General features: G+C 32.5%; 1 protein-coding gene and 1 long non-coding RNA gene across 6 annotated transcripts in view; one reads left to right on the top strand and one right to left on the bottom strand.

Moving 5' to 3' along the window:
- LOC108000731 (protein roadkill) overlaps positions 1-25,181 on the bottom strand; it is a 158,409-nt gene that overhangs the window by 41,711 nt on the left and 91,517 nt on the right. For 2 of the 5 annotated variants that reach the window (XM_017061278.3, XM_062085388.1), the window contains exon 4: positions 6,002-6,852. In XM_017061278.3, coding sequence (XP_016916767.1) covers positions 6,002-6,114 — 113 coding nt within the window. In that variant the 5' untranslated portion in view covers positions 6,115-6,852. Of the gene's footprint in view, positions 1-6,001; positions 6,853-25,181 lie in introns of those variants that run through there. The other 3 variants (XM_017061275.3, XM_017061277.3, XM_017061276.3) reach the window with 3 other exon arrangements.
- LOC133667366 (uncharacterized) lies at positions 14,524-17,604 on the top strand. The gene is made up of 2 exons (XR_009832796.1): positions 14,524-14,857; positions 16,962-17,604. It is a non-coding gene; the product is annotated as an uncharacterized LOC133667366 (long non-coding RNA).

The following is a 25,181-nucleotide window of genomic DNA, read 5'->3' as shown; positions in this document are numbered from 1 at the left end:
TTTTAATATTTTTATTTTTGACGATTTATTCCTCGTGGTAGAAATGTCAAACACTCGATGAGAGATATTAAAGATGACGAGCACGTTTGTTGTGTAATGCAATCGTTACAGCGCTATTCAGAGATAATATAGCGTGGATCTGGTCAAAGGAACCTTGAAATTTAAATTGCACAGCTTTCAGGAAAGAATTTGTTACGACTATTATTATATCTTTTTTGTTTCAAAAATATTTATCATACTTTTACTAATTTTTAATTTTTACTTTTAATTTCCATTTTTTCCAAAATAAAAATTTTTGAATTTTATGTTAGATTAATTAAAATTTTCCATGTTTTAAACGTCAACTTGTACTTTTATTTACTTGTTTTAAGCATATTTATTAAAACACATTCGCGAAAAAAAAAGAAATATTTTTAAAAAATACATTAACTTGCGGGAATATGTTATAAAAATGGAAAAATTTATAAAGAGAAAAGAAGAGAGCAATAAAGTTCGTAGCACCGCTTTGTTATTTTTATCGCAAAACATTTTAGAAACGAAAAATTGGATTTTCCAAGTGAGAAAAATTTTAATTTTGTCACAAAAAATTTTTTAATCGTATCATTATTTCGTTAATTCAATTGTTTATGTTAAATATTATGTGCAAAAAAATTATTGAAAAATATTTTAAATATAATATAATAATTTTTGCACGTAAAAATTTAAATATAAAAAGAATGAAATCACTTGATAAAAATCAAAATTGTTAAAAAATTATTCTCGAATTTGGAAAAAAATGAATGAATAAATTTGAAACAATTAATTAAAATCTTTAATGAATTTGAATATTAAAAATAATTTTAAATTTTCGAGTGAAAAGTTCTACATGACTTGTGGAATTTTTATATAATTAATTGATGAGGATGAATTTAATGACAAGATCTTTACTCTTTCACGAAGGATCTTCCATCTACTGAGCATCGAAGTAGGCGTCGTTAAGAAGGCGTCGAGGACGCGGAAGATCGATAAGATTTCTAAGAAAGAACGTTCTATTTTAGGGTAATTCATTACCTTGGAGCTAGGATATTTCAAGAGTTTTCTCAAACGAGATTCGAAGAGAAGAACAAGTGTTGAAAAATGGTGACTTGTTTTGTACAAATAATAATATATCAACAACACTTTTCAATAACTCTAATCATTGTTCATTTAACACATTACATTTCTATTGAAATTCGTGAAATTTTAAATTCGACAATTTATACGTTTTAAAAAATAACTCAACATTGATACATTATATAAACATATTATAGAGATACGATATAAATTTGTCCGTTTATATGGCCATAAAGAAGTTTTACTATTATCTATGATCTGCATTAACCGCTATCAAATTATCTACAACAGATATATTTCGAATTTTTCATTTAATGAAACATTTATTATATTCAATTCTACAAATTAATATTCACAACAATTAATTTTCAATACAAAATTTGTTAAACGGGTTATTTCGCATGCAAAGATCTAATATTAGTGATCCGAGTCGTCAGTATGAAAGTCTACGTGACAAGACAATCACCTGTTTAATTTTTCCACACGTTCGAAACACGTTGAAATGACACGGCGATAAAGCCGAGGCATTCACGTTGCCATGCCTTGTCGCAGGTATAAAACTTTTTAGCATAACGTGTTCGCTGATTGTAGCGTTAGATGAATCGGAAAAGCTCTTCGACCTTGCGCTACGACGTTATCGCGTTTGCGTCACAATATTTTCTCGTCACTAACACAACGAACGAGCAGAAATCGCTTTGAATGTGTCCGTGTTCTTTGTCCCCTCGCAGTATACACAGCTGTTCCATTATCGTTGTCTGTCGACATCTAAAATACACTTGCTTCTTATGCTTATACGTATACGTATACATTTACAAGGCATTAATCGATTTGTAATAACTGTAAACGTGAAAATTATGGGTTATTTGGAACAGCTTCTGATATATAAACTGAATCATGCAATCGGGATTATATTTCGATTTATAATTTGATTAAAAATATCTTCGGTAATATCTGGATACATGGTCACGAAGAGTTTTGACTATATATCTATTTCCACGAATTTAACAATGTTATTTGACATTGGCTCATTATGCAGACAATGATAATGAAAAATAAAGTCCAAGTGATTCTGTTAAATAATTATGTGCAATTAAAATTATTAAGTAAAAGATAGAATTAAATTTTAATTATGTAACGTAAAAACATTTCTGCAAAACATAATTTAAAAACATTTTTATTCATGTAAAAAAGATTTTTTATTTTGTGTAATTATGAGTATATTAAATCGTATATTAATAATTTATAAACTAATATATGGATTAACATAAGAATAATGAAGAGAATTGTAAAATCGAGTTGTCGAAACGAGACTCAATACTCTCAGAATTTCTTAATTTTAATAGAATTTTGATATATAATCTCAAAACATATTTATAACGTCACATGTAATATCTACTTCTTAATGAAGATAACATTCTACTTTGTAAGTTGTAGAATGAAACTCACTTGATAAAGTTTCTAGAAACTTTTAGTACATATGAATTATTTTCTCGTATTTATTGATTATATAATATATTTTATTATATTATATTATATGTTTTATTGCAATAAATTGCATAATTAAAAATTAAAAAAAAATGTATTAGAAAAATTATATTATGATATATTTTTAAAAATAGAATATGAATTTACAAAAACTTATAAATAGTATTCGAATACGAATAAAATGTATTTATATTCTTGAATATAATTAAAATCTGAATTATCACTAACATGAGAAAGAGAAAAACAAAAAGATGTTTAGTTTGATATTTTGTTCATTTTCCAAGAATTTTCAAACAACAGTATAGATGAAGTTTTTTTCGAATTATATATTAAATTATATTGTTCACGTGAATACAGAATTGAAGAAACATTTCATTAAAAAAATATAATTAAATAAATTTATAGATTTTTATAATATCGAATACTAGATATTTCAAATACATTCATTTATGTTGAATATAGATTATATCATGCGTTCAAAAACGAGAATTTTCTTTTATTTTATTTTATTTTTTTATTTAAAAGAATTTTTCGAAAGAAAATTCTAAGATGAAATTCTGAAAATAATCTACAATTTTCTTCCAATCTAATAACAATTTCATCGTGTTTTCCATGGTTCGATAAACTTTTCTCATGGATTAACGTAGAAAGAGAATTGTTTCGATAGACATCTGTCCTAGGCAAGGAATTGCCACTGTGCGATCGATCAATTCTCATCGTAAAACGTTTAACGTAATTTTCACCGACACTGATTGATCGTGAAACGACAGTTCGATTCGCTTTGAGTTATGTTAATGATTCAAAATTGCCTTTCGCGCAGCGCGAAACAAGTGTCCTCCGCGGAACAACGCTCGTCTCTCTAATTAATCTATGCTAATACATGATTGGTTAATCAGTTGAACTGCGTTATACGGAATTAGTTTACTCGGAAATGAAACTGAGATGGGTTAATTACGATTTCCATAATTTTGAAAACGAGAAATTTGCATATTATTCAATACTATCATTAGATATTATTATTACTAGATATAAGGAAAATAATATGTAACATTTCTACGGGAATTCTTTTTGTGACAAACAATTAGATTCTTCGAAATTAAATTTCGATTTTAATTTTGTTGAATAGAAAATTAAAAGTCGAAATTTGAAATCTAAATATTTAATTTTAAACTTAAAATTCATTAACAAAAAATTCATGATGAAAAATTTAAAATTTAAACAAGTATCTAAATATTCTTAAATTTAAATTTAAACGCTAACCATTAAAGCAAAATTAAAAATTCAAATTTATAATTAAAAATTTATTTCAAATTCTATTTGAAATAAAGAGAAAGAGTTTTTATTACGTATGTGAATTATGATAATGATACAAAAATAAGATAACAATCAAAAAAGATTTCTGAAGAAATAAAAAAAGATCACTTGAATAACATAAACATCATAAATTTTCTATTGATCAACGATAAAGAAAAAATATGATTAAAATATTTTTTGAATATTTATCGATTTTAAACAAATATGCAAAAGATCATCTCAAATCTTTCGAGAATTTAACACCATGAATTCTTAAAAATATATTAATGTTTCAAATATTTATCAATACTTAAAAGAAAAAAAAGAAAAAAAAATATCTTAAAAATTTTACAATTTTTTGAAATATATCGTATCGATTTAAATTGGAAAAAAATCTTATCTATCTAATATTGACGTGAAATACGAAATTTTCAATTTAAAAAAAAATTTAATAATAATTTAAAAATCCAAAAAAATATTAAATAACTTATTAGAATGATTCGTTGCAAATGGAAATTCGCGCAAAAGTTCACGCAATGTCAAGATTAATAACAGGTGAAGTCCCACACAATCATTGTGGCCGCATTCATTAAATTGTAATTATGAAGTCGAAGATCTGTTTATAGCTTCGTGATTCATCACTTTGGCCGATAGCGTTCCGCTGGGCAGGAAGTGTAATGAGTAATAGTCTCCATCAAGAGAAGGTCTATCGACGAAACTACTGATCGTACGCCCATTTGCCCACCCATACGATTCCAACCATTGTTTAATTCGCTATATTCAATTACTAGACGTTTCGTGCGCTCCAACATTATTTCCCCTACTCATTCGACTGAGTTGAACGAAATATCACAATAGAGGCCTTCACTGCGTCCGCGAGATAAAGGAACGCTCGACTACAAAGAAATAAATTCTAACCGTCCACAGTTTAGAACACAAGGCAATGTTATGTTCGCGATGGCATATGAACACGTCGAGTTGGTAGAAAGCTTCATTGCCAGTTCTGTCACGATTCAATCGTATACGAATATAAGTATATGCGGTGAAGGCTGTTTACTGCCATGCTACGTCTTCTATAGTATTGATAAAAAGATTTGATAGAGAAAGTAATATATATGTGTATATATATATATATATATATATATATATACATATACATATACGTATATATATATGTATATATATAAAATGATAACACATTTACGATTATTGTGTTGGAAAATAATATTCGCAATACACGTAAACACGTTATATAGTATAAAATTATTCACGATAGATAGCTGTTTTTAGAATCAAACTTTGACATGAAAAGACAGTTATTCTAACCTATATGCGCGCGCGAGTATTATGTTATGTAGGCACATGTAGACGCGCGTGTAGTGACACCGTTTGTCGATCGAAGAATTTTCAGCCGCAAAGAGAGAGAAAGAGAGAGAAAGAGAAAGAGAAAGAGAGAGAGAGAAAGAGAACGACCGGAGGATAAGGTCGCTGTTAATGTTTCTACGTTTGAATTCCATCGACTCATATTCACGGTCAAATGTTTCAGTATAAAGGCAGATTGTCGAACCGTGACGGAGCCCGCATCGTACTCGGAAGGTCGACTTAACGTAAAAAGGTGTACTAACCTTGACGTCTTTCCTTCGCCATGCAAGCAACTTGACCAAGAACTTTCAAACTAATAACGAGTCCCGGCATCATACGCATCATGTCGAAAGAACACACGACAGCTATGTAAATACACCGAGAATGTATAAATCTGTTAAATCAGTTGACTATAGTTATGGCAGGGATGGGTCGTTGACCAGTGCGCACTCTATGGCTGATACCGGCATCTGTGGCAGAATACTTCAAAACAAAGGGACACCGGTATTTCATAAAAGAAGAACACTTTCTTTTACGAAGAGTGTAATTAAATCCTTTTCAGAATATGATTATGTAAAATATTATCATTATAATAGAAGTGAAACATCGTTTTAAGGTCAATATGTGTTGCTGTATAGGACGTCGTATTGGATCAATAAAGACACTTAATAACATCGGGAACGAAAGAGGAAAAACAAACACGTTTGAGCAAAGACCCACCCTAAACGCAATGACGAGGAGGTTCGACGATTCAGTGGAAAATACGTACCGCGCCAGCGCCATCCTGACATGAGATAATCCAGGTCCCGTAGGTGTTGCGAGCAAGGTATCCAGATCTGGAAAGAATGCTTTATCGCCGACACTAAATCCCACTGGACACATGCGCGTAAATTCCTCGTCCTCGAACACACGAACTCGACATAACTTCTGGCCCTGGCTTCAAGGAGCCTCTCCCCTAATTTCGTTCACTTCGATTTTTATCGAGTAAACTCGTGGCGTCCTCGCGCCTACAAACGTACTCAGGGATTCTCTTTTTCTCCCTGTCTCTGATATACCACTGTCACTACCGCATTTTCACTGCCGTGTCTGTAGCGGCTCCGGAAAAAAAGGCCTTCGCGACAGTCAATCACAGCGGGGACGGTTAAACGAATAGCGACAAACTGTATAAATTGATGAACATGCACGACGGAGAACGATAAAAGCGTATGAAGCCCACGGTTAAACAAGAGACGAATAAAAAACGAAGCGACTGATTCGAATATTCGATCTCGGGCCTGCCAGCCGATCAAATTAATTCGTGTGCGCGTGATTAAGGAGCGACTAGAACACCGAGAGCGGATACGCCTGCTCGGAACACTGTTCGCCAGTCACTATTCCAACTCCGATCACGGCGCTGGCTCGACTGAATTCGACTACTGAGAGTCTGCGAGTCCCCACCCCTGTATCTGTGGCCTCGTACGCTTTCGTTACGGTTCGGTCGTATTCGTGCACGCTTCGACGATGCTCGTGCTTTTCCGCGACCTCGTGTCGTGCTAGAACGATGATGGTTCACCGCCGGGTACCCAAGGCTCCCTCCTACAGGAAACTCCTCTTCGGGAATGCACGTTTTCTGGCATGCTGCTGCGAAATTATACGAACTATGTTATCATACGTAATATACTCTCGAAAGGTTTCTGGTTAATACACATATGTTTTTTTCTAAGTGACACTCTTTACAAGAATATTTTCGTTGATGCTTCCAATCTTTTCATTCTCTGATGATACATGCAGATGCATGTGCACGTTACGATTATAAACGCGCGTGATATAATTTGTCTAATATTTACGGGTTTTCGGTAGAGTTTCAAGATAATTATAGAATGGAATTATTCATGCCGCTCTCGATACTATGTATACCCAGGGCTTTCAAATCAGTAATGAAACCGGGAATATCGTTTACGAATTCAGTGGTATACACAATATATCGCCGGAACGTGTGAAAGGTTTTTTCGAGCGTGCCGAGTGTATCGGTGCTTTCATGTCACCGGAAATGGAGAACAAGCCTCTGTTCGTTGAATTACGTGAAAAAGAGGTCACGAAAATGTTTTATGGGTGTTTAAGGTGGTTGTGGTCGGCGTCAATGGGACCGTGACGTCGTACCGGAATCACGCACGACGGTCGTGACATTGTGAAGAGAATACGGTATTCGTAAACTAATATAACAGAAGGGTCATCTTATAATTAAAGGAAAAAAAAAAATCTTTTGTAAGACGAAACTTTACATATACGCAATCTAATATTTCAAAATATATAACACTGTAACATTTTTGGCATAAATCGTATTTCCATTGTCTATCTAAACATTGTGTCAACATCACTTTTACGATCGATCTATTGAAATTCTGCGTCGAAATCGATTCTTTAATAGTAGGAAATATTACCCATGCTCATAACTTGAGCGAAACCAACAATTTTATACAATCATACGCATGGATGCAAGTTTAAGGTTGCATGAATCTCGCCGACTGATACGGATACTGCTGTATCCATAAATTAATGTCACGCTTTGAATAACTTTCTCAAAGCGTCGGTCATCGAAAGAACGGATTTCTGCTTCATGATCCGTTCGATTCAAAGATATGCTTATACATATAACTTTACTTATCAACAAATTAGAGAAGAAAAGAATACGTGAAATAAGATAAGAAGGAATAATAATAAGTTTTCTGAAAAGTCTGTTCGTAAAAATAAGTCTCCCTTTTTGTGAAAAATTTGAAAAATTTGAATTCAAGTTAGAAAGAAAAAAAAGTCAGCGTTAATAAGAATGGCCCCGGGGCGCAGGGTCCCCTTGACCCCCTTAAAAAAACGTCCCTGAGTCTCATTCGCCCCAGAGTAAGCGATGAGTGTCATGTAAACTCTATTATGCTTTTGATTCTTTTTCATTTTTCCTTTTCGTGTCAACGTTTCCTCGGTGTCTGACGTATCGTGACTACCTATAATTCCCTTCCAAGTGGGGAATCACAGTGAAAAATAAATCGCAATAAACGTTTATTCTTCGATAATTTTAAGTTTCTTTATTATCTATTTATAACTTCGTTGTATGCTTATGTAAAATGCATGTAAATATTTATTAAATAATTGCGAGATACACGCTGATTTTATTAATAAATCATGACATAACGTCATGTGTTTGATTGATTTATTGATTAATAATATAAAAATTAGATATGAATTTATATAATGAAACCGATCAGTCTCGAGTAATAAGAAAAATTCTTTTAAGATCATTAGCACAAGTACTCTAAGTTCGGCAGAACGTGTTAAAAGCGAGGAAGTTTGATTGTTTTGGTGATAATTATACCGAAACTTTGCACGAAACTTTGAATTTTTTTAAGAATTAATCCATATCTATAATGGACAAATACCTGTTCAAATTTCACTGAACAATTCTCACGAAACTTAGCTTCCCAAAGGACCCTCGAAGTTGTCAAACGGCTACTAGAATCGAAGCTTGCTAAATACAAGCGATATGTACGTCTGCTTCGAGAAATCGTGAGTGCCTGGCAGCTGTCGTCGTAAAAGAGACACTTTCTTGTCCCGTGAGTGCCGTCTGTTCCTTTTGGACCAATTGCGTCTCTTGACCAGTTCGAACCAACGAAAGCAAGCTCTTCTTTCATTCTCTTTAATCGTTATTTACTCTCTGTGAATAATCCCTAAAGGGGATCTGCTAGTTTAGACGATCATTGTCGACTCGATTTTAAATAATCGAGAAACTTTACATATTGAATAAAACGTTTTATATTTACGGTTCTCTTCACATCGAGTGCCTTGTTATCGTTCAATATCGCTTTTCGAATAAGAAGAAGTAAAAATCTGGAAGTTAAATTTTTAAATTTAAGCAATTATTAATTATTTATTTCATTCATTTTTGATCCATAATTATCCCTGATTATTTATTATTTATTATTCAAAGATCTGAATTAGAATTGAATTAATATGATATAATATGAATAATAATAAGATATTGAAATATTAGATATTATTTTCATTTTTATTTAACTTTAGTATTGAAATTTTAAATTATAACTTTGAATTATATATCGTTCATGTCACGGAACGTGATTCGATATTATAAATGATGTATGAAACTAATTGCAGTGTAAGTGAAAAAAATATTTAGATCAATTTTTCGAAATATTTTGTGGAGAGGGAAGGTAAGTGCTTGATACAGGTCACTTAACTTTCTCATGGCAATGCTGGCACGAGCCTGTTGCTTGAACTGAATTAATTCGCAGTTATGTCAGTACGGTGGCGACCGAGTAATCATTGCTCTCCAAATGCGTTTATTCGGCCGATTTAGAATGATTCCAACAGAATTTATAGTGACATGTTTCAGAAAGATATCGCAATGCATTATTGATATCTGTTTCTCTTTTTACGATGAAAGAAAAAGGAATTATTCGCTTATTAAATTAATAATATTAAATCTGAAAATTAAATTCAACATCAGTCATTGGAAATTTTGGAATATTCAGTGATCGAAATTTAATTACAGACATTAAAACATTTATTCTGAATTATTCATTCTCCTTTTTAACCTCAACCTGATTTTAATTATGTAATAAAAAATTTTTATGTATTATTATTTCTAACACTTTCACTTTTTTTAAAGAAACGAATAGAAATATCGATCTTTCAATATTCCAAGAGAGGATATACGTATTCTCCATTACTTCTGAATACAATTAAAGATATTTATTCAAAATACAAGAGAATTCTTGAAAAAATTCTACGAATTCTAGTCCATGAAACTTCGCCGTTAAAAAAAAAAAACAAAAAAGCCATAGAGGGATTTCGATTTCGAGATGGAATGGGCTTTCGCCTGTACGGTCCAGCTGTTTCTGTGCCCGCCATAAAAACTGGTGCGTGGCGTTCCATCGATCTTCTCTTATTTTACCTTATTTTTTCTCTTTCTTCTCGCTTTAAATTCTCATCTGTCGCGAATTTTCAATTTTTTATCCGAAAAAAGAATTAACTTACAATTCAATGATTTACGATTATATTTCAATAACTAGAAAAGCTGGACGACAAAAGTTGGATCACTTTTGATATTGATTGTGCTCAAAGATATATATATATATATGATTCTTAATCATTTCATTTGATCATTAGAAACATTCTTTATATTCCAAAAGAAAGATTTAAAGAAATTTTTAATATTGCCTGAAACTTAAATCATTCAATATTTAAAAAGCCAATTTTCCTTATCTTTCTTTTTCCTCTTCCCTTTCGATTTTAATGAACTGGCAGATGAATAATTAAATTAACACCGTTCGTTCGAAGTCTAGCCCTGGGCCAGGCGACGACTTTATTCACTGCAAATGAAAATACGAGACCCGTGGAATTAAACGAACGTCAGGAAACGTGCCAGGGAATTACTGTGTGTGTGTGTGTGTGTGTGTGAAGCTATACCTTTCTTTACGATTCGGGGGATTTTTAATGTACCTTGGCTCGCTTTTTCGATTCGAATGATTATGAAAATTGGACCAGCCTTCGATGTGCTTGAGAATTCGCGTGAAATTCACGGATAAATTGTAACGAGTTTCTCCTCGCGATGTGATTTAAGAAAATTGTGAAGTAACAAGATGTTGCACGTGGCGTGCAATTTGTGTCATGGATCTTGATGGAATTAGTTGGACACGGTAGATAAAATTTATGTCAAAAGATGATGTAAGATGAAAAATTTTATATGTGGTTAAATTTTGATGCTTTGAAATGATTCTTTATTTTCGACTCATAAATGACTTGCATCGAGTGATGTATTTAAAAAAATATGTATAATTTAATTTAAAGAAAAAGATCTATTTTCATAGATTTACTACACTTTCAAGATATCATTAAGAGATTAAAATTAAAATTTTATATTTAAAATATATATTTTGGTTATTCATAATATAAAAACGATTTTATTTTTATTCTATTTCTATTCGACAAAAGAACGAAAATGTTAAAAGAAAAAATTCAATAACCGAGTTAGAAATATTAATTTTTCACTCAACTCAAACAAAAAACACGAAAATATTGGAAAAAGTTATATTTAATTAAGATGAATTAAAATTCCAAGATGAAATCCTTCCTATTTTCCTTCGATCCAAACATCAAACGATCCCCCCCTTCCTAAAAATTTACGGTTATTCCCGGCACAAACTTTCTCCGTTTCCATTTCACGTATTCTCCGTGCAAAACTCTCCGTCTCCTTTCCTCCTCTCCAATTTTCGTTCACACGTCTTTTTTCCTTCTCGTCCCCTCTCTTTCAAGGGCGACTTATTTGCGACCGATGCCAGAATCTGAATTCATACAGCCCATTCGAGCATTATTATGCATTGTTACTGCCCGAAGCGACACGAAGAAGCCTGTGCTTTCAATGCATCCGGAGACCTGTATATAACGCGGACCGCCATGAGTGTCACGACAGGGATGAACAATGAGCCCTTCCCATGCGGTTCTCCGTCCCTCTCCGCCAGGCGAAAAACTTTCTAGCCTGTTTTCGTGATAAATCCCGAATACGACGGTCCGTGAGTTAATCTTATGCGGGTTTGCAGATGGTTTGGATCGGTTGTGGTTGGTCGGTTAACGATTTTGTGGTTCGGATGGCGATGGACCGAGCGATAAATATTAATCGTTGGATTTGAATTTTATTGCATTTAATTTGAACGGATAATTTAAGTAAAGTTATGTTGTTTTTCTTTTTTTGGTAATTCGGAAATAATTTGAAATTTTATTCCTGAATATTTTGATTGTTAATCTAATTCTTTTTCAAAATTTTTAAACAGACGAAATGTAAATGAAAAAATAAAATATTGATGTAATGTTCAATTTTTTTCGAAATTTCTAAAAGTTTAATAGCAGGAAAAATTGTATTTTTGAAAAGACAGGGAATAAAATACTTCTTAATCCTCCTTATGAAAAATCACTGTCTTAAAATTTAAAATATTGAAAAAAATTAAAAGATTCCCTGGTATTATACAGTGACAAACAATTGATCGATCGCTTTATACAAATATCGTAAAAATATTTACACGAACAAAATATTTTTCAAATGTCAGAATGCTATGAAAATTTAAAACAGAGAAAGAGTATCTGCCATGGGATAGCGAGGGGGGAGAGTACGTTAAAAAGAGTTAATATTAAAATTACCTACAATTCAAACAGCGGAGACACTCGATCATACGATTCACACCAGGAATCCTCGTCTAACTATTCGTAAATAGCAAAGGGTTAACCCATTCTCCTCCAACAATAAACGCGCAAGCTATAATTTAGAATGAGTTGGAAGCGTCCCCTGTGGCGCAACCCCTTCACATTCGCTCCATTTGCACACTTTCGAATATCGATACGATTCCTTTTTTTTTTTTTTTTTGTATCCACGCGTATGAAAGGAGAAGCGGAAACGCGTGCTTCCTGCCGGTGCTTCCGACTGGTTTCCGGTTGTTCGATATTAAAAAAGTTTCTGAAACGCCTCCTCGCGGAATTACGCGCGGATTTTTTTTACCAACTTTCCAATCCCCCTGATTTTTAACGCCAATTCGAATTGTTTTCAGAGGGATTTCACGTGGTTGTGTTTGGTTTTATCCGATTGGTTCCGATTCATCGATTATCGATGAGTTTATCCCCTCCCCCTCCCCCTCTCGTCGGAGATGGTATACACACAGCCGTGAAATCGATGGAGAGTCAAAGTAAACGTGTTTCGAAAGTCAGGACCAAACGGCGGAAATTTCGAAAGCGGAGGACACAATGGTTTGTTCAGGATCGTGTGAAATATGTGTTATCTTCATTTCTCTTGGATGTATTTTCTTTTTATTAGAGGGATGGAAAATTAGTGTGCGATGTTTAAAATCAGAAATTAAATAATAGACTTTCTAAAGTGCTCTTCTTATATCACGAACGTCTTATATTCTCATTTTAAAATATCAATAAATGTATTATAAAATATTAATAACAAAATGGTTAATATTAAAAACGAAATAATTAACGTTCAGAAGAATAAGAAAAATAAATATTATATAATAGTAAAATGATACTTGAAATAGATTCAAATGATATAAATACTTATACACAGATATGTAAATATAAAGATTTTATTTTCTTACATTTTTATAAATTTTCAATGATTTTTTTAATTCTTTAAATACGAAAATTAATTCAAACTAATTTGCGATCGATTCTCAATTAAATTTTCAAATTAATTTTTATTCTTTTATTCGATACAAATAATTTAAAAGAAAAAAATTTGATTATAATAACTACGTTAATAATAATACAATCTCTACTTGGAATCGAATGATTGATCTTAAAGTTTCTTTCACACTTTGCAAATAGAAATTTTCCTTCGTATATTTCTCTTTTAACACGGTGCGAACACTTTCTTTTCCGCCACGAATCAGAATCCTAGGACCCTAAACAAACTTTGTCCACCGTCCAATTAAACCGTCAGTCCCATTTAAACCTCGCTTCTTCCACGACCAGCTCCATCGACTTGCACTCCCCCGTCTGATGGAAATTTCCACCGATTCCCCTTGATCCTCAGGGACGCGGCACGAAATCTAGGGTGTCCGTTACGAGTGTACATAACTCGCCTATAGATAAGGAACGAAACGAAACGTGCAAAAAAGGATAGGAAGGGACGAAGCGTGTGTATTGGGTCGGAATGGAAAGTTTTTGCATTTTACATGGGACGTCGTTACGTAACGTTCCATCAAAAGTTTTACCGTTCCAACTACGATTATCCGAATTAAGCGAATAATCAAATAAAAGTTAACTACCATTCATACGAGAAACGATAATTTCTTATTTCGATCAATCATATATTTAAAACTTAACCTAAATTAAAACCACAACATTTCCTTCTTACTCCTAAGAAAAAAGCTTAATTGTCTCTCCCTAACCTAACCTAATCACGTCACTCAATCTAATTTCCACTCTTCTTCTATTCTTATTAAATACACATAACCTAACCTAATCGAAAAAAAGCTTCGATCAAAAATCATTGAAGCTCTTTTATCCTCCTCCTAATGAAAAATTTTTATAACCACAACTGTACACAACTCTCATCAACGAAACACCCAATATATATATATATATATGTATATATAAACATATACACCGATTGTGTCGCCCGGTACGAGCCCGAGTTTCGGGCGTTGTTCCAGTTTGGCCGCTAATATTGCGTGGAAAGTGGCCGGGGGGAGGAGAGGGAGAGGAAGAGAAGGAGAGGGGGAAAGGTTCTTGTACGGTTGAGGCGGAGGAAGCAAGGAGAGGTCTGTGGAGATGGTGACTGTGCAGGGTGGAAGAAACTACCGTCGTTCGAGGCACGGGGGGTATATAATAGGCGGCCGGAGGAGAGGTGGGGAGGGGAGAGGAGAGGGACAGAGACGAATAGAGAGACACAGGGAGGATGGAGGGGTGGGCTAGGTGATTGTGTTAGAGCGAGGCAGAGCGAGGAACGGAGGGTTCAGACGAGGTCAGGTCACGGGACGAGCTGCTGTGCTCGGTCGATAGAACGAAGCAACCACCTATGCTCGCACACCATGCTGGCTATGGCGAATAAACTCGTGTACGTGTGTTTACGTGTGCACAACATAGTCTCGTAAGTATTGGAAGCGTTTCGCCGCTTTTCTCTTGTTGGATTTGAGAATTGTTGGGGATGTTTTTTCTTTTTTTTTTTCTCTTTGGAACAAAATATTCGAATCGAAGGTTGTGCTATTGTTTCGTTTTCGTTGTGGTAAATAATTTTTGCTCGGTGTTTTTTTCGAATATTGAAAAATCGTTGCTCGAAGTCGACGAACCTCGATTGAAAGTTTGATTCTTGTTCTTCGTTGTTCTAGTCAGTGATCTTTGATCGGAAATTCTTTATGCTCGAGTTGAACGGTCTAGGGTTTTGATTTCAAACGATGATATTATATCGTTCAAGAAAATTCGATTTCTATCAAACATCATTGATCTCGATAAGAAGATGTAGCGATATTCGACGATTCTTTTATCGAAATAACAATGATTTGATAAATATCACTCTCAAGATCGCCGATTCGATTGGAATTTCTAATAAAATTGAAACTTTTAACATTGATGCATAAATCAAAATACATAAATCCATCGTAGACGATTACTTTTAGATAATTTTTTAAAATATTCATAATTAAAATCTTAAAATTATTAGGTATTAAATTAGATTTTAGTTGAAATTGTTTTCCAAACAAATCGAATTCCCAACCAAATACATAAATTCACCCTTGAGGATACAGAGTTCTCTATTCTACTCTCTCCCCACAGATTTCCCCTGGCTGAACAGTGGTCTAAAATAAAAGCATCATAAAAGTATCCATTCGTCGAATAGAAACAGTTCAATACAGACTAATCGACCAGCCAGATATCTGTCGATCGAATGTAAATCACGGTTCTTGACTTTTAATCGTTTCTTAGATGATCTGGCTTTGAAAGATATATCACTGATGAAATTACGATTTAACTGAACGATTATGAAACTGTTTTTTTGGAGGATGGTTATAATATTAGATCATGTTGCTTTTTTAAAGTAAAATTTGCGAAATAATTCGTACAATGTCTTTATCTAAATACAATGAGATATTTTTCAAGGAAAGAATTTTATTGTTCTTGACAAAGATATATTTTTAAAGAGTTTGTTTAAACACGAGAACGCTGTTACACGAAAAATCAAACATTGCAACATGTTATCAAATATTTTTATTTCATAAGAGAATATAATTTCGAAGTATAACGCAAGCTCATTTGTTGTCTCTTTTGTTCCTTGTTTATAATTTTGTTCACGCTTGTCGAATCTTAAGCAAAGCTTTGTATAAGCTTTTTTAAAAAATTCCCTTTTGAACGAAGAATAAATTATCTGGTGTAAAGAAATTACAAAAAGTTCTTTGAATGAAATTTTCTAATTTTTAATGTGATCGATGCAACTCGTTATTTTTTATAAAAAATAATATTAATATTTATTTATCAGTTCAGGAGATATTGCAATTTGTAAAATTGATTCTACAAAATATTCTCTCTGTTTTTTACATAATACAAATTACAATATTTTCTGAACTAATGATTTTTCGACATAAATAATTCAATATATTTTTGCGAGAAATAACGAGTCGATCGAAAATTCTATATCTCCATTTAAAGTATTAAACCTTCATATGACCTTTACTTGTCCATCTATAGAAAAACTATTTATACCGCATAACGTTATCTCTACCTATCTCTCTTTGTCATAATATTCTTTTCTTAAAAGATATTTTACCGTATTTAGATACAAACAGATATATATATATTGAAATTATTTTCGAAATATCATCCGTTTGATGAATATTACTTCTACATGATTTTATGATTGAATTACTTTTATTAATTAATTTTATTTCTTAAAAAATTATTCATCTTTATTTCCCAATAATCATTTCATAATCTCGTTTAAAGTATTTTCATTTAAACTAATTTAAATGGATTATATTCTACCAATTAACTAATATTAGTTCTTCTAAATATTACTTCTTCCTTTTTTATCCACTATTATTAAAATTAAATACGTTATTATTAATAGAACGTTATATAATAGTAGAGAAAGATATTACGATAATACCAGATTTAAACAAAAAAGAAGAAAAAGCATACTATAACAACGATATAATTCAGAATAAAGGAAAACAAAGGTAACATTGTCACATTGTTTGGAGGAACGTTCGACCTCACGTGTGGCCGTTTCCCGCACTTCCTCGTCCGGTCTGCTCGCCTCGTGGAAGACCTCGATAAGGTCGCATTAAGGATTCAGGAATGGCACGACGACGACGACGACGACGACGACGGCGCAGCATCGCGAGAACACGCGAGCCGAGGCGAGTTGGAGACGGTCCAAGATGAGTTGGTGCCAGATGTGGAAAAAAGAAAGCTCAAGAAGCGCGATGGAAACGGATGAATGCCTGTTAGGCAACCGGTAAACGATCGATACCACGTTAACGTGCCATTTGTACCATTTCTTCTTCTTCTTCTTCTTCTTCTTCTTTTTTTTTTGGCACGCGTGTTTTATTTAGGGATTGAAATAGCGGCGAAGTATCTTACGTTTCGTTTTTACTTTTCGACAAAAATGATTTACTTTATCTTTTGGTCTATTTATATCGCTCAAATATACGTTATCTTTTTATGTAAGGAGTAGATAGATACATGATTTTACATTTATTTATTTTGTATCGTTTTAATCTCAATCATTTGTATATACTCTATTTAATTATAAATAGAATGTAATTCAACGTGATATGTAAGAAATAATCACTGTAATAATAAAATAAAAAATAGTGTGCGATTAATTGACAAGATATGAAATTTATATATCTTATCTTTTGATAATTAGACATTGATATTTTCTTGCTTTCTGCAATATAAAATGAATAAAGGTATTTTCTTATTTTTTTTTAGATACTTAAAAGATTATCTTAATACTTAAGATTTATTAATTAAGAGAATATTTTTTAATCCACGTTCGTGATTAAATTTTACTTTAGGATACTTAATAGAAAATACAATATTAATATAATTATTACATACACAATATGAAATGTCAATTTTAAATTTCTTTAGATTCTTTTATTAATCTTTTTTCTTTTTTTTCTAACAAAATTGACTGACTCTTTTTATTAGAAATGAGATTTAAATTTCCAATTCTTTTCAATAAAGATTATTAATAACACAATGATAATTCTCCTTTTTGAATGATCATTTTCGAATGAAATATTTATCCATTTTATTATCATTTATAGAATTAGGGAATTAAAGATAAATCGAAATTCGCACATACTGGATGCCCCCTCTCCCCCTCATAGTAAAAACAAGAGTCTCGATTCCTTTCTTTAGATCTTTCTTGCCACGATCTCGAGGTGGATCGAACGACGATCGTGGAAATGACTTTTACGATAAAACGGAGTCAAAGTCAAGACACGGGATCTGACACGGACCTCGCTCAACTCGGTCAAGGCAGAAGACCGTTAGAGCTCGCAGGACACACTTTGTACACACGGTGTAAAGGGGGAAAGAGACAGAGGACCGCGAGTATCGCACTTTCGAGCTGTCGAAGATGATGACACGATCGATCGACCCGAGCTTGTGATCCACTTCCATCTGTCGAAATAGAATCGTGGAGAAAAGAGCCGAACGATTCTCGAGGCATTGATTTTTGATCGGAGTTTACACCGCTGAATGATTAAATAGAAAAAGGAAGCGAGAGAATGGGAAAAAGAATGGAAGGAAATTCTGTCAAAACGCAAGATTACCTCAAAAATGGAATTTTTAACGCACAAAGAACCAATCTCTCGCGAGTGGATAAATTTCGAAAATTTACAAAAGAGAGTTTGAAAACATGTGCATCCCTTTGTTCGAAGATAATACTCGAGTTATTACGCGCGTTTCCCAACTTATTTCAAACTATCGCGGGTAAAGAACGGCGGGTAGTATTTTAATTAAAGTGACCCAGTTTGCTAAAATAAATTCTTAACGGGTATAAAAAAAAAAAGAAAAAAGAAAAAAGAAAAACGTTTATTCAATTGCGCTTGCTAACAGCTAGGCTCCCATTGACTAATTCGCAGGGACACAGGGGATATCCTTGACTTTAATTCAAACGATTTTCTTCGAAATTGGATCTATATGCCAATTTAGATTATGGGAGAAAGAAGGGGGCAAGATTATTAAAAAGAAAGAAAAAGCGAACGGTCTCATTTGACGATTTAGAAGCACTGTTTCCCTTAGAAATTGGTCCAAGCGAGCTCAAATTAACCTCGATTAACAACGAAGACAAGTGTTAAATAGTGCATTTTCTCTCTTTCTTAATAGAACTTGTAAATATATATCGATTCGTATTCGAATTTAATAAATTCACACAAAATACATCAATAATTTTATCGATTGCACGTATATGCATCGTGCAATAAATACAGAGATATTTTTGAAACAGTTGCTATCGGGAAACATTTTATATAACGTTTGAAGAAAAATAAGATAAGCTCGTACGATTTCTTCTTTTTGAAATTATGCTTGAATTAACTCTAATCTTTTTCATCATTTTCTCCCTATGATAGTAATAAAATTAAAAACAATAAAACTCTAACTGCGTATAAAGAATATGATATTTCATTTGAAACTTGTGAACTCATGGACGTTAATAAGTAGATGTTAATAGGTTTTACGTGATAAGTAATATTAATTTTAAAATGAAACTTTTTTTTCTCTGTAGATACTAAAAAGAGTATAAACACGAGAATACATAGGAACCAAGGACAAAGAGAATTAAGGACATACGCAGCGAGAGACAGTTTATATGATCGATTATACAATTATTTTAACGTAACGCCGAATTCAAAGTGTTCGATGCTTTACCAATCCTTTTTGCATTTCTAATTATACCACTTTATCGTTACAATTTTGTTATATATATCCCAAGAAAGAAAATATCGAAGAAAACAGTTTTATTCTTTCTTCGATATTTCTAATTTTCATTATCACTTAATTAATACTTGATTAAAAAAAGAAAATTTCTTAAAACTTAAGAAAAAAGAAAAAAGAAGAATAAAAAAAAAAGTTAAATCAAGGGAGCGTTAATAAAATAAATTTTTCATCGGTCGAAAGATTTTCTCTTACTCCCCAGAACTCGTTTAATCCATTAGCGACCAATGACACTTGTTCTTCTCGCGGAGCGTGGAAGGCTCGTTTCGTCCGCAATAAAAATGGGGTCAAACCCCTCTTGTGGGCCAAGGTGTCGCACGTGTTAGGTGATCTCCACTTTCAGTAACAATCGTACGTCCGCGAGAATTATTAATCGTATATACTGTTTGTGTTGGGAGCATGCGGTTTCTTTCGATCCGTCAATCTTCTTCCACTCATTTCTTCGCGGCGTAGATCTTTGTCTTTCGATTTCATTTTTGAAAATTTAAGCGTTAAAAAAAGTAATCGACGTCAATTGTAATACGATCGACTTAAATTTTGGGAAATATTTGAATAAATGATGAGGAAAATTACGATTGTTAAATTTTTTTAATTTTCCCCAAATTTACAATTTTTAATAATTGTTAAGTTTATATATATATATATATGCATCACTAAAGAATACGAAAGAAACTATTCGTACAAACATTTGATGTAAGACAGTCCTATTCTCCATCTCTTCAAAAATAAATCTTCCTTGGGAAAATATCTAAATTTTCCTCTCCGCAATTTACTTTTCCATTCTCGCTTTTTCTTCCATTACGTATCAAAGCCTTGGTCGACGAAATATCGATCAAACACCGCCGTTTGAACGATAACACGGTCGATATCCAATGATTTCCTCCACGCTAAAAATCCCTTTGTCGAATGTACACGTCAGAGCCTTGCGTCTGAGGGGTGCAACCCTCAAACGGATATTCCAATGCGATGTTGTCGAGAGCGATTCTGCGGATCGGATACAAGGGATGCATGCAGGCCGTTAATCTAAAAAAAAGGACGAAACGAAGAAAAAGAGACGGAAGAAGGCAAAAAATGGAGAAAATCCCCCTCAGCTCCTGTACAAGTAATTATACTCGACATAATGGATTTTTTAAAATGAAAATTGTGTAAAATTGTCAAAATTTCCGATTTTAAATAATTTAGGAAATTATTCGAAAAATTTGGGGAAAATTTCGTCTGCTTCTGAAATTGGTAATTTCAATACGTGACAATATGAAATTATTTGTTTCGGATGTAAAATAAAAATTATGGATCTTTAGAAGTGAAAATGAAAATAAAATGGAAAGAAAACGAATAGATATTACTGATTGATTATTATTATTGATTTTTCTGCTAATAAATCAGTTTTTTTATGGTTGGATCGTTTTTGTTTCTTTTTTATCTTCATCTTGGATGGATTAATTATCTTGTTTTTTCGAATGTATGAAAACTAGTTACGTACATGTCTACATATGTACACTTTTTGTCCCATTTTTTATTTTTGTGTTTTTTATCGTGTGCTTAAGTGTCGATAAATCTTTTTAATCTTTTATTTATTCGTTAAAAATTTTAATATTCTCATATTTTAAATTCAAGGTTAAGTATATTTGAATACCACGTTGAACTTGAGAAACTCTAAGTCGAAGTCGAACTGTATAATTTTATTTAATTTTCGGATTTGAGTTAGTTAGCTCGAGTTACAGATAATTTATCAAAATTTATTAAATTTATTTCGTGTCGCGTTAAAACTAATATTCTCTTCGACATCTATTCCAAACAAAAATTAATTAACGCGCAATATATCGAATCATATTAATTACAATTATCATTACATTTCGAGATTAATAATATTTTAAACGAATAAAATATTAATCATCTTACTTCATACACATATACATGCACGTACAATACGATGCAACAAAAAAGAAAAAAAAAAGAAACTACGTACCTAAATAAAGAAAATCTTAATAACAACGAAATCGACAAAAATGACTTTTCTTCTCCCTTCTGATCTTCAATCCATTATTCGATCCATTGTTATGCTAAAAAAAAAAGAAAAGAAAAGAAAAAAATTAGGAAGTCGCAAGTCTCCCCATTTCCCCCTATTCTCGCCCTTATTCTCGCCAATAAAACAGCTTAACAAGGTCCGCCACTCGGCCTAATTTAAGGTATTTTCTGTTCACGGACGTCCCTGTCACCAAAGTGTCTACAGAAATTCTTCTCCCTGATCCACCGAGTCGTGTCTCATAGCGAATTAACGGAACGTCGATAATTAAAAGGCGAGTGAAAAAGGAGGAAGAAGAATATTCGCGGTTTGATCTTTAATCTTCCTTGAGATTTGCAACAACAGCTTCATAGAAAGAGAAATCTCGATCAAGAAACGTTGCACGACGATGATTTGTCGCCACGTTTTAGGAATCGAACGAGTCGATTTGAAATCTTTTCTTATTAAATGTTTCTTTCTTCGTTTTTGTCGTATATCGATAATTTGTAATTAAAATTTCTTACATATTTTATATTTTTATAATTTGCCATTTTTTTTCTTTATTTGGTACTTTGATTGATAACGAAGTTTGCTTTAAAAATTTTTTATTTAATTTGTATTTTAATAATCGTTCGATAATTGAAAAAAATGTCTTTGTTTTTAAGAAAAAAAATTTGCGTTAATCTCATAATTTTTCACTTTATTTTTAATTTTACGATTCTCTTCAAAAGTTTCTCTTACAAGTATACACAAGATATTATTAATAAAATATTCTAATAAAAATTTCACTTCCATTTTATTTTCATCGACTTTACGATTCGTTTTATAATGAAAAAAAATTTCTTCTCTTCCAAGGAAGAAATGATTTCGTAACTTTACATTATATCACGTAAGATCGTCTTTTTTTATATCGTGCAAACAATAAGAGCACACACTGTTGGATGCATGGCCGTATGATCCAGATTGAATCGATTAGCGTATCCTCCTCTGCAGTGCAAATATTTATCCGTTGTGTACACCTCGGTCGAAATCGATTTGCCGAGCTTGGCCACCTTCCCAATTTCCTCCTATCGACAATAAACTGTATCAAACCGTTTCTGAACTCAATCTTTCCGCAGTCTCCGCCCGCTATCAAATATATTTCCACGTCAATAAGCTTTCTCCGTCTTCACCAGGTGAATTCAACCTTCGAGTCGATCGATCGACGTTGCATCGGTTAACATTCTCCACACTTTCGCTCTGGCTTCGATCAGAGAGAGAACCTTTACGCATCTTTTTTTCGCTCGTTTCGTTTTAATATTAGCTATTACAGGTAAAAAATAAATCTGCACTTTCTTAATTATAGAATTTACGAGAGTCGCTTCTCGGCATATCTTACGGATCAGAGAGAACAGCAAAAATTACTATCCTTTTTTTGAATCCTCCATCAGTCGGGTACAGAGAGAAGAAAATTGATTACGATTTGAGAAACGTTGCGATTACGTATTTAATTATTCTTTCCGAAAATATTATCTACGAACAGTGGAGAATAAGTTGCTCGAAGGTTTAAAAAACACATTTGTTACTTTTTATACCGTACTTTTAACGGTTACAACGATGCAGGTGATGTTTAGTAGCCAGAACGTAATTGAGACACACGGCTAGTGAAGCAAGGGTCAAACGTTATCGTAGTACTACGTGCTAGTTCAAAGCCGCTCCTAGAATCTGTGGAACGGTTGATTAATTAACGGTGCTCGGGTCGAGTCGTGGTTCCAATTATCTGAATTCATGCGTGCCAGTGATTCAAATTGTGGATGGACTACAGATGCACTTTGAGGAACAACGACAACTTTCCAAGTAAGCTAACTTTAAAGTAACCTAATATCAGAGTTGAATCTTAGAGCTTACAGTTTTACGGTTGGAATGGAGTTAGTAATTTTAATACAAAAGTATTAGATGGGAATCTTTACAGTCTCACAACAGAGTTATTCTTTGTGCAAAATATTTAGATGACTGGTTTGATGATTGATTTAAAAATGTTTTGCTTATGATAACTTTGTATTTCAATCTATATTTTTTCCTCGTTGATCGAAAAGATATTTAAACACAAATTAATGTATTGGCAATTCATTAGCATTGCAAATCAATATAAAATGCTGCAAAAAAGACACGTGTACATTAGATTAGAAACGTATTAGATTTCTGTACTACTAACAATTTTATTTAGAAATAATATTCGTGCTATTAATTTCAATTTTTCAATTCATATCATTACATTTGTAATCGTTTTAATAATTATTTCATATCTTTTTAGCAGTTGAAATTATAAATTTTTAATTTTTTATCCTTATATTTAGATAAAATAGCGCCAAAAATATGAATATTTATTTATATATCGTTCGAAAATTTGAAATCATATCTGAAAAATTGAAAAAGAAAATCGATTTGGTATTTTGGTATATAACAAAGAAAATATAGAGAGTTAATATTCCAACGAATTAACCAAGATCAACCTAACCTAACCTAGCTACGCCTCTTTACTATTGAACAGAAACATGTGATATAATTGCATATGCATTCGATTGTTTTTAAAACTTTCAATTTATCCGTATTTCTATATTTCGCTTTCTTTTTTTTTTTTTTTTTTTTTTTACATATTCCACAAAGGATAAAATTATTCCATTCCTTTTTCACGATCATCCAACGTAAAATAAACGTATCTTTGGCGAAACTTCGCTTTTAGAAACGATCCGGCCGAAGAGGGCAGCATCAGCGATTTCATGGAATGCAAATCTCGCGAAATGGAATCCGCGCTATGGCGGAATTAATAAGCGACGAGGGGGAAATATAAGCAAAAGGAAACTAAGTTTTACGATTATTCCACCCTGCTCCGAGAGCATAACGAGCTTCCATCCATGGATTTTTGCAAAACGAGGAGAGATAGCCTTTGCTCGCCACGGTGCTGTTTCGTACGAATTCTTTCCACTTTTTCCTACGTTACGCTTAATCGGACGCTTCGAACGTGTTACGTGATCTCATCGTACGTGTATTTTAATAGGCGAATTAATACGATGCTCGGTTATGATCCGAGGAAGTTGACGTTCAAAATTGAAACAATTATTTTTTATTCTGTTTTTTCTTCGAGTTGCTCCGTAAAAATTTTAAAAAGTCACAAATATATTTTGGAAAAAAAATAGAGGTTTATGAGATTTGTAATTCAATTTATCAAGAGATCCCGGAAATTAGCGCCGTCTACAGAAATATTTTAATAATTTATACCGTCTTTGTGTACACTGCATACAATCTACGTATACTTATGGAATAAAACGATGAGTTTGGTTACAAAATGCTTCGTCTATAATACGTAATTAGTATGTAAATTGTATTCGTTTTTAAATTAAATAGTGTTTCAAATGCTCAAAGTAAATATATTTATTTATATATTACTTTTAACATTATTATATCATTAAAATACACGTATAAAAGG

This window comes from Apis cerana, linkage group LG15, assembly GCF_029169275.1.
Source record: "Apis cerana isolate GH-2021 linkage group LG15, AcerK_1.0, whole genome shotgun sequence".
Classification (NCBI taxonomy): domain Eukaryota; kingdom Metazoa; phylum Arthropoda; class Insecta; order Hymenoptera; family Apidae; genus Apis; species Apis cerana.
The sequence above is the reverse complement of the archived record's forward strand: the minus strand, read 5'-3'. Positions and strand labels throughout refer to the sequence as shown.